This window comes from Labeo rohita, chromosome 24 (genome assembly GCF_022985175.1).
Source record: "Labeo rohita strain BAU-BD-2019 chromosome 24, IGBB_LRoh.1.0, whole genome shotgun sequence".
NCBI classification, from domain to species: domain Eukaryota; kingdom Metazoa; phylum Chordata; class Actinopteri; order Cypriniformes; family Cyprinidae; genus Labeo; species Labeo rohita.
In genome coordinates, this window is record NC_066892.1 from 18,139,710 (window position 1) to 18,150,701 (window position 10,992).

The following is a 10,992-nucleotide window of genomic DNA, read 5'->3' on the forward strand; positions in this document are numbered from 1 at the left end:
CACCTAAGTTTTAACACCTAATTTTTGATTTCAGATTCTAATTTTCTGATTTTAAACCCATGAATATATATTTAGAATAAACTCAAAAGATGTTTCATAGAACCATTGGCAAGTAACAGAAAATTAATTTTTAAGATTTTGAAGTAAAAAGACTGAAATGAGATTTCCTTCTAAAACCTACTCCAAATAATCTTTTTTTTATTATTAAAAAAAAAATACACTACCAGTCAAAAGTTTTTGAACAGTAAAATTTGTAATGTTTTTTAAAGAAGTCTCTGCTGTTCACCAAGCATGCATTTAATTGATCCAAATTACAGTGAAAACAGTACAATTTTGAAATATTTTTACTATTTAAAATAACTTATTTCTTTTTGAATATATTTTACAATTTTATTTATTCCTGTGATTTTAAAGCTGTATTTTTACCATCATTACTCCAGTCTTCAGTGTCACATCATTCTAATATGTTGATTTGCTGTTCAAGAAACATTTAACATTTTTATTATTAAAATCAATATTTAAAACAGTTGAGTACATTTTTTTTTCAGGATTCTTGAATAGAAAGATCAGCATTCATCTGAAATAAAAAAGCTTTTGTAACATTATATACTATTTCTGAAGGATCATGTGACTGTAATGATGCTAAAAATTCAGCTTTGAAATCACAGGAATAAATTACATTATTTTAAATAGTACAAATATTTCAAAATGTTACTTTTTCTGCACTTTGGATCAAATAAATGCAGGCTTGGTGAGTAGAAGAAATGTCTTTAAAAAATTTGTTCAAAAACAGTGTATACATGCACACTCTTACCAGTTTGTCAAGATATAGCTGTCAATTTGAGACTCAGTATTACCTTAGATATCTATAGTAGACAGTATTGTGTGTGTGTGTGTGTGTGTGTGTTGTCCCATGGGACTGACCGTCAGTGAAGCCTCACTGGAGCTTCATCCAAGCAACCAGGGCCATCTGCCTCATTGCTACTGTCATCTGGACAGTCTCTCTTTCCTCTTTCCCCCTCTGTATATTTCTTCCCCAGTCTCTTTCTTACTCTCTCCCTTCTTCTCATTTCTCTCTCTACCAGTATGGAGCGGCTTTACTGTGTTTGATCTGTCATTCATCCAGTAAGCAGCATGCCGAGCCTTTAGCCGGCCTTTGCAGAGGATTACCTACTGTCCCAGAGGAACCTACCAGCACAATGACAACACCAGCCCAGCCTGTACCTTCTGCTTCCAAGCTGCTCAGGAGACTCAAGCACCTGACCAGGGATCAGTTATTCACACTTTACCAATTCCTTAAAACAGTAGCAAGTCTGAGTGTTTATTCTTCCTATAAATATAAATAAAGTAGTTTCGGGTCAAAATGACCCGGACGGAGGTTAAAGCAGAGTTTATGGTTTCACTCAGCAAAGAGCCCTGGGCTAGTTTTAGACAAGTCTAGTGATGTGTGCTGACTGCTATTAGAGGATCAATAGGGCTAATTGATCAGATTGTGGTTTAGCTCAACTGTTGGTGGCTACTAGACGAAGAGCTGAAATAGGAACTGACAGGTAACCACTTAAAGAGAGACAGTGTGGGCCAAACATGAGGACATCATGAGCCCCTTTTCCTCCCAACCCAATACAGACACATGCTAAACAGCCTTTTTATTTATATTAAACCTACCGCCTGTGATTCCAGCAACTACAGCCATCATTTAAAATGAATTACTGCGCAGCCATTATGAGAGGTTGACCTCGGTGTAGCCGTATCATACACAAGCATCCAAATGCCACTGGGGGGTTATCATTAATCTCATATTAATAAAGAAATCAAACTGAATTATGGATGTCCGCAGTGGACGGGGAGGCATTTTAAAGCACCAAAGGTTAAGTGTGAAATCAATGCTTATAAATGAGCGTATAAAATGCAGGGGAGTGAAAGGAGAAACAGCGAGCGAGCGCAGCCTCTAAATCAGTTTCCCACAAAGCATGATTGTCGAGTCACGCTTTTAACGCCACAGAGCTTTTACCGAGTGCATCAAGACGGACATTTTTACCAGCTCATTATAGGCTTTGCATTATGAACCACATTGCACTGTCATTCAGCATTCCCCTGGTGTAAAGAACTATACTTTAGAATACTTTTAAAAGATGTATGTAAATGTATTATAGTTTAAGTTATAAGTTTATGTCAAATGCATTAGTGTTTTTATAATTATGTTTAAAGTGTGCTGCTGAATGGACACGCATTATGCACCTTATTCTTCGACGTGGAAGTAAGCCTGTGGACGAAACTTCCGGTTTATTAGCCGCAGGAAGTAATGAGAAGAATAACAAGGTGCAGTAAACGGTAAAACTGTTTGCATTACAAACCACTGTGTTCATAATTAAGGTAATATGTTAAAATAATATGGTAAGACTCACCAGTTTGCAATATAAAGTGGCAAAATTAGCTGTTTTGTACAGCTAAACATCACTGGATGCTATGATACCGGAAGCCACACCCATTAAAATGTACAAATGGCCACACCCACTTTCACGAAAAAAATAAGGTAGATAAAATACAAAACTGACTTTAAACTCATTTGTAATTACACATTCATTAAGATAAAGTTGTAACTTACAATTTTACATATATTAACTTAAATGTAATACTAAGTTAAATTATAACTTAAGTTAAAAAAAACGTAAACTTATTTTATTTCAACTAGTCGCCAAACCAACATTTCTCAATTTCATTTATTTAATCGTAACACTGTACATGTCATTTTTTAACATTAGTTAATGTAGTAACTAACATGAACAAACAATGAGCAATACTTTTACACTATCTTTGTTAATGTTAGTTAATAAAAATACAATTGTTTATTCTTGGTTCATGTTAGTAATTACCTAATGTTAACATACACAACTTGTGATTTTAATAATGCATTTGTAAATGCTGAAATTAACATTAACTAAGATTAATAAATGCTGTAGAAATATTGTTTATTCTTAGTTCATGTTAACTAATGTAGTTAACTAAAGTTAACTAATAAACCTTATTGTAAAGTGTTACCAATTTAATGATGCACTAAAATAATTTTTAAAAGATTTGTAATACTACATAGATATGTTGAAAAACAATAACTAATCAAAATGAAAAAATCAATAATATAAATAAAACTTTAACTAAAAATTAAAATACAAACGTAAAAACTAACCCAAAATATTGATAAAACTATTGTAGTATTTCAATTATACTGAAATAACACTGGCTTCATTTAAGCATTATTGAAACCAAATGATTAAGAAAAAAAAAATTAAATTAGAGAAAGTGCATTTTTCAAAACTATACTTACGTGTGTTAAAAAAGTCATGAAAGTGTATATTCTTTAAATATAAGATTGTAAGTATACTACAAGTACACATTCAATGCAATTAAGCACACTTCTTTTTCCCAAGGCTCTGGATAGACAAAAATGCCATCATCTTGGATGCTTTTTATCACTGACCCTGAGGGCTTGTGTTTTTATTATACCTCCAAGCTCTGTTAACTCACCATGAGCTCTGATGTACATATGTACTACCAGAAGCCCCAGGGAACTTCAAAAGCTGCAGACAGAATGGAAAAGGCTGCATCTCTCTCAGCTGAAGTATGAGAGGGTAATTGAATTGTCTTCTGAAGCTTGACCTATGACCCGGCCAGTTTTGTATGTAACCAGCGAGGGTGAAATTAATAATAGGAATCCATGGCAGCTCCCTGTGCCAGCACCGGGTGAATCTGATGGCAGGGGACTATTGAGGCTCTGCAGGTAATCCAGTCAAATGAGAAGCCTAGCTGGGGAATCCTTCACAACAAAGACTATGGATATGAGCTCAGCATCCTTAAATGATTTCTAAGCCACGTCTGCTTGATCGCTGATGTTATTTCAGAAATATTTTACGGTAAATGACTGATGTATAACCTGAACTGAACTGAACAAACTCATCCACACTTACAAAAAAGTTTCAGTGCTTAGTAGAACGGATTCAACTTAAAGATAATAATCACAACAAACTGCATGACAAATGATTGTAACGTTTAGCTGTGCCCTTTGACCCCTTGTTGTTGTTGTGTGTTTTGAGAAGGTGGATACTCCTGGAGAATGTGGAAGGAGTAATCTGTCAGAAAGCCTTTTTCTCTCTTTCCTTCTCCATCATAGACAGTTGGTACCATGAAGACACAATCAGGGGGCAGCAGATGTCAGTGAGACCGCCTTTGTTTCCATTCTCTCCACACTGGACCACCTCATTGCAGTAGTCCATTGTCATTAATTTGCTGTTGGGGGATGTTCACACTCCTCCTCTTCTGTCGCCGACCATCATTTAGTAAAACACTGTAAACTCTTAGTCTACATGGGAAGGTGAATCTCTATCTGTCTATCTATCTATCTATCTATCTGTCTATCTATCTATCTATCTATCTATCTATCTATCTTGTCCACCTTATTTGTCTGTAATAGTAGCGCAGCCATTTGTAAATTTTATATGCGAGGATTCCGGACTCATCCGACTCCAGCTATTTTTTGCTGTACAAAACAGCTAGCTTTGCTGCTGGATATTGCAAACTGATGTGTCTTACCATATTATTTTAAGGTATTATTTTAATTAGTCCTATCTAGTCCAAACAGGTTTGCCGTTTACTGCACTGTTATTCCTCTGGCTATTTCCCTACAGCGACTAATGAACCGGAAGTCTTGCACATTCACAATGAATGGCTTACTTTCGCGTTGAAAAATAAGGTGGTGGATAGATTTAGCATCAGAGTTAGTAGTTTCCATGATGTCACATCTAGAGTTTGTGGTTTTCATAAAGTCACGTTTAGTGTTTCTCCATTCATTTCATCCTTATCAGACGTGAACGATTTCCATGGGTTTTTTTGTCAGTATTTCTGTGTAAAAGAGAAAACGAGACTGTCTGAAACAGAATTGTGAATCATTTACTGTGTCTGACGTCTTTTAAAAATGTGGAAATCTGTTGTATTTCGTTTTAAAGTCTTAATTCGTGATAATATAAAAATAGTATTGAAATTAAAGTTTAATAAATGTTAAAAATGAATATTTTCGGACACCCGAATATTTCGTTAGATTTAAATTAAAAATAGAGGCTAGCCTATGAAAAAAAACAAAAAAACAAACATAAAATCAGTAACAAAAAAACATAAATCAGCACAAACCCTCATAAATCCCTTTTTCAGTTTTCAGAGAGTTTCAAGGAAAACCAAAACACTGAAATAATAACATATATTTCTCATATTAATTTTAATTTTCAGTTAGCAGACGATCCGACACACACTGACATATCTGAACAGCAGTTACAGCTCATGATAAAGACTGTACAAATAGAAAATAACGATAGATGACAAGACAATTAATAATAATAATAAAAATAATAATAATAATACATTTCGTCTTTGGTATTAACCGGCTTTGGTTGTGCATCTCACTATTACACGACCACATATTTGCTTTGAGCTAACTTTAAAAAGTACAAAAACACATTTCTCTAGCCAAATACATTTTAATAAATAGCGACAACATTTTACAATAAAATTAAAGCGAAAATATTTTCTTAGGGGACAGGTAACTATTAAATAAAATGCACAATACCAAACAACATTGACGCAAGTCATCTTTGAAACGGAAAAACAGTGATTTAGACGCAGTTTTGAAGGCTTAGTTCCAGGGTCTGTATTCGGAGGTGATGCCGGTCATCCCGGGAAAAGAGAAATTGTCTCCCAGCTGTTTCTGTGCATGTAAAGAATCTTTGGTGGGGAAGAGCGAGTTTTCATCTCCAGGAAGAACAACAACAGTGCTGTCCAAAATTGGTCGTTCTGAGGGGAGAGAGTTAGGTTTTATTAGATAAGCCTAAATATAAAGCCTGTTGTGTTAATAAATGGCTCATACGAATCCGACAAATTAAATTTATGAAACTTTCAGTCCTTTTCAAATTTTAAAAGTACTACTTAGGCTAAATTAAATCCCGTACTTTTGTGCGTCTTCATGTGATATTTCAACTCTTGTGCTTCTTGGAAAGTGGTTCCACACACGTCGCAGGAGAAGGGCTTGTCTTTGGAGTGTGTCCGTCGGACATGGCTGTCGTGGGCCGCGTGAGAGGCGAACGCTTTCCCGCAGTGTTTACACTTGAACGGCCGCTCGCCGGAGTGCTGGCGGATGTGAGTGCGGAGGATGCTGGAGGCCGTGAACGCCTGTGACATTTAAAAATACATGTTCATATTTAATGATGATATACACACACTACGCACAACTTTATTATTTAAACATGGATATCCTGTTGACTTACATACTCTATTTTTAGTAGCCTATTATTAAAACTATTAGCCAAGCTATAAAACAACAACAATAATAAGCTAATATTTAAAAAAATCTCACCACAACCTAACCTAACATCATATAAATCTTAATTTTTATAGCCATTATTTAGTGTTTATTCCGCTGGCCCTACAATGTTAAACCACATACAATGGGTCTATAGGCTACTAGGAATAAAACTGTCTCTGCCAGTCCACAAACAGTACAGAAAGGGTGACATGACCATTGAAATGCTCTTAACCCACGCGTAAGTCACCCTTTAAGAATAGAAGGAGACGAGATGCAACAAAGCCACAGACAAACTTTTGTCTCTTCGAGTGTCATAAATTAAAGCATAATCCTCATGCACAATGCACTAGAGGTGCATCTGGCATTAATTAGCATGTAAGTGTCTTCTAAGAGTGCGTCCAGTGCTAATAAGCGCTCAGATGCACCGTGAAATTAGTCAAATCCTTAAAGCAGTACTTTATTGGGATGCATCTGTATAACCATTACTCACCTTGTTACAGTAGACACATTTGTAAGGCCGCTCTCCTGAGTGGACGCGCATGTGTTTGTTCAGACTGGAGGATTGCGAGAAACTTTTGCCGCACACGGAGCACTAAGAGGGAAAAGAGAAACACAAATTACACTTAAGACTCAAGACGCTGTAGCTACTGACATAGTAAAAGTTTTACAAATAAATCCTCAAATATGCCGCTTTTTGTGTCCCTCATTAGCATATGTGTAAAAAGTGACTAAGAAACTAAATAAGACCAAGGAACTATTTTTCAGTTTATCTGGGCTGTTATAGCAATTAAAAAATAGATGTGACCACAAAACCAATCATAAGGGTAATTTTTTTAAAATTTAGATTTATACATCATCTGAAACCGTCTGAAATAAGCACTCCATTGATGTATGGTTTATGATTGCACAATATTTGGCCGAGATACAACTATTTGAAAATATGGAATCTGAAGGTGCAAAAAAAAAAAAAAAAGAAAGGAAATCGCCTTTAAAGTTGTCCAAATTATGTTCTTAGCAATGCATATTACTAATCAAAAATTAAGTTTTGATATATTTAGGGTAGGAAATTTACTAAATATCTTCACGGAACATAATCTTTACTTAATATATACATACATGAAATGGCATACATGAAAAATCAATCATTTTGACCCATACAATGTATTTTAACTATTGCTACAAATATACCCGTGCTACTTAAGACTGTTTTTTTGGTCCAGGGTCACATATTTCGATTGAAAAAGGAAATAAAAGCTAAAATAATTTAGATTTAAATGGACATAATTTATTATTCACATTTTACAAAAACTGTATTCCCATCTAATGTGTCAGTTCCTGACATTTCGAACCGCCTTTTTATTAAAATCATGCTATAATTCTATAAATAAATAGTAAAATCTTAATGCGTATAATCTTAGGCTAAATAAAAATCCTAGGTAATTTTTTAAAGCGCCGTTCCAAAATGGAAAAGGCATCCATCCCGCTAAAAGACCCTTGTGCATGCATATAAACACAAACTTCTTAATCAAACCACTGAGTATTAGTAAAATTGCAATGTTTTAATATTTTCTCTTTTAGGCATCAGTTTTGTGCCGCTTTTCTATAAGGGAGCTGTTCTTTCAGCACCATAGCTATTCATTCGTTAAAGTCTTCAATGAATCAAACTAAAGATATATTTACCTTATGTGGTCTGTGTTTTTCATGCACATGGAGAATGTGGATTCGAAGCCGGTCCCTCTTCTCGAAAGACCTGTTGCAGAGATGGCAGGGGAACTTTCTGTCGCCCTGATCCACGCACCTCGTATATTTCAGGTGCTTGTCTCTGTAGTACTTGTAAGCAAACACTTTACCACAGCGATCACACTTGAAACCCTCTCCAGAATCTGGAACAAAGAAATACTGACACGTTATAATCTCGAATAACACAAATGTTGAGCTATAAAAAAAAATAAATATATGTGATGCATTTGCATTATTCGCATACCTTCAGCTGGAAGCGGTTCAGTGTCATCAATAAACTCCTTGAGGGTGAGAGGAATGCCTAGAAACTGCACATAGCAGTCTCCATACCAGACCAAGAGTTCTTGACCGGCTCGGATCTCTTTGCAGGCCTCGTAGTATATCTGGCCTTCACACTGAACCGCAATCAGGTTCTGCTCTTCGGGAAAGCGAGCGCACTTTACCAAGGACATCCAATTCCCTGGAGCGCCTCTTCCATCCACAAAATGACTCAAGCGGCCGTTCTCAAAGATCTTGGAATAGAGATAAAAATGTTTGAAATTTAATATAGCTATTTTATATTGGAAAACAAGGTTTAAGGCACCGAATTATCATGTGTTCCAGGCAGACGTTTTATACAAAATCTGCATTTAAAGTATATATATATATATATATTTAAAATTTGCTATTTACCTCCCACATGAGAGTGTTGTCATCATAGGTTTTGATCTCACTTGTGTTCACTAGCTTGCCCTGAAACGGCCCAAACCTGGTGCCTTTTGGAATTGTGCTTTTATCAGCAAATACTCCATAATGGGAAAGGCTTCCACAATTAGTTTGAAGAATCAATAAACCTGAAAAATTCAAGACACACTCCATGAAATTGCCAGCTGTAAACTTCAGACTAAAATTCTCATGAAAGAAAGAAAGAAAAAGAAAGAAAGTTAACTTACCGTCTGGAAGTTCAAATCCTTCGGTATCAACAGGAAGAAGATGGCGATCAGCTAAATAATTCCAGAAACATGAGTTACAAACCCAATTTTGGAAATTAAACATGAAAAACTAAGAATGTGGCTTTTCCATGAAAATATGGTAACTGTACTTGGAATACTACAACATTTTACTTTAATATTTTTAAAGTATTTGTCTGTGGTTTTGTTTAATATATATCGTCAGAACAAAAAGTGCTATATTAATTCAAAAGATTATTATATACCTGCACCGGGAGGAAATGATAATCCAGAGATGGCATGTCCAACATTTTGCCCTTGTTTTTTGGAATATCCGTACAGGACTGTGAAGAGGTCTTCCTCTGTGAAACTGTAGGTGCGCGTATGTTCTGGCGATGGATCTGCGGCCTGCAGGCAGCTGAAACTGTCCTTAACCGGAGTGGACGAAGCCGAGGAAGACTTTCCACTAGACGGGCTGCTGAACTCGGACGGAGAGCCGGTGCTCTGCTCGTCATGTCTGGTGTACATGCTTTGTGACGGCTGCATGTGCTGGAAATATGGCATGCTGGACACGTTGAGGATCTGTTCGTGGAACACCGCGGTCTGGTGGCTGTTGTGGCCGAAAAAAGACGGAGTCCCGGCGAAGTTAAACGGCAAGATTGTTTGTGCGTCGGTCACCATGCGGCCCAGAGACTTGAGCGGATGGAAGATGCTGTGCGCGCCCTTGAGGACGTCTGTGTAGTGCGTGCCGGGCAGAGACGGGTAGACACCCAGACTCCTGTCCCTCACTGCGGGGTGACTGGAGAGAGACACCGACATCTCCACAGCTGATGAGGGGGGATCCGAGGAGAACTTCACTTGGAGTTTCTATTCGGTTTTGTAGACTGTAAAACATTTTCATTATTATAAAAACACCTTTGGTTACCATCCAACTTTTTTGTAGAAATGTTTTCAGATTTAGACTCTCCATTTGTAGCTTTTAAACTTGCAGTTTGGCACAACTTTGCAGTTTTGACAAAAATTAAACTAATTTTATATTGTTTCTTTAAGTGTATATTGACCTGTTTGTCTCAGTTCAAAAATAAAGTATAGAAGAAGCGTGAGACATACGTTCACTCTTAAAAATAAAGGTTCTTTAATTCTTTTGCAGCGAAGATCAAGAACCATTTTGATCTGGTTACTGCAATCCTTATTTTTAGGAGTGTATCTCTACTGGGCAAGAAAATGTTGCAGTACAATCAAACCAAAAATATGACTTTCTGAACCCACAAATTTCGCACGCAGGAAGTCAGTGTAAAGAAAAGTTGTGAATGCTTTGTAAATTAACCTAAAAACTAAAATAACTCCTTACACTCTTAAAAATAATGGTATGTTTTGTAGTAATTCCATAGAAGAACCATTTTTGGTTCCCCAAAGAACCTTTCAGTGAACTGTTCTTAAAAGAACAATTTTGAAGAACATTTCAAAATCGAACGTTTTTCGACTATAAAGAAGCTTTTCTGCATTTGAAAGGTTCCTTGGATGTCTGAGGTTCTTCATGGAACCATCGATGCCAATAAAGAACCTTTATTTTAAGAGTGTAGGATGACTGCAGAGATTTCAAAATCAAAAGTTTCCAGCATTCCCCTACTTTTTCCAATTTTCCGTTTTCTAAAATAAACTATGCGCAAAAGCGCCACTAACAGAGACTAATGAGGGTCGTGACACTACAATTTAAGAACAGAGGGTCAGCAAGAAAGGTCACCATTAATGAAGCCTTTCCAACTCTTTTAAAAAGCATTAAAGGTGTCATGCTCCATAGACTCCTGACCTCAGCTGGTTATCCCACATAAAGCGTGGGTTTAAATCCATAATGGTAATGCAATATAAAACACGAATAAGTTACTGCTGTCATCAAAACTAGAAAAATACTGTTGAACAGTGAAATTGTTTACCATATAGCGACTTGTGCAAGTCCTTAGATCCTCCTCTTGTGTTTGG

The 10,992-nt window shown here is 36.2% G+C and overlaps 1 protein-coding gene across 1 annotated transcript; it reads right to left on the reverse strand.

Moving 5' to 3' along the window:
- Nucleotides 1-5,677: 5,677 nt before the first annotated feature.
- prdm14 (PR domain containing 14) lies at nucleotides 5,678-9,831 on the reverse strand. Its single transcript, XM_051098826.1, has 8 exons — nucleotides 9,279-9,831; nucleotides 9,016-9,066; nucleotides 8,756-8,916; nucleotides 8,328-8,595; nucleotides 8,024-8,226; nucleotides 6,834-6,935; nucleotides 5,991-6,210; nucleotides 5,678-5,835 (listed from the first exon to the last, which is right to left on the reverse strand). Exons 1-8 carry the CDS (start codon nucleotides 9,829-9,831, stop codon nucleotides 5,678-5,680), a joined length of 1,716 nt encoding a protein of 571 aa, XP_050954783.1.
- Between the last annotated feature and the right edge of the window lie 1,161 nt (nucleotides 9,832-10,992).

What these genes read in the sequence shown, in the direction of transcription:
- prdm14 (XM_051098826.1), bottom strand. Translation starts at nt 9,831, where the DNA reads ATGTCGGTGTCTCTCTCCAGTCACCCCGCAGTGAGGGACAGGAGTCTG. An exon ending in ATCATTTCCTCCCGGTGCAG is followed by an intron (nt 9,067 to 9,278) that starts GTATATAATAAT and finishes GGAATTATTTAG; the next exon opens with CTGATCGCCATCTTCTTCCT. An exon ending in ACAACACTCTCATGTGGGAG is followed by an intron (nt 8,596 to 8,755) that starts GTAAATAGCAAA and finishes CTCTATTCCAAG; the next exon opens with ATCTTTGAGAACGGCCGCTT.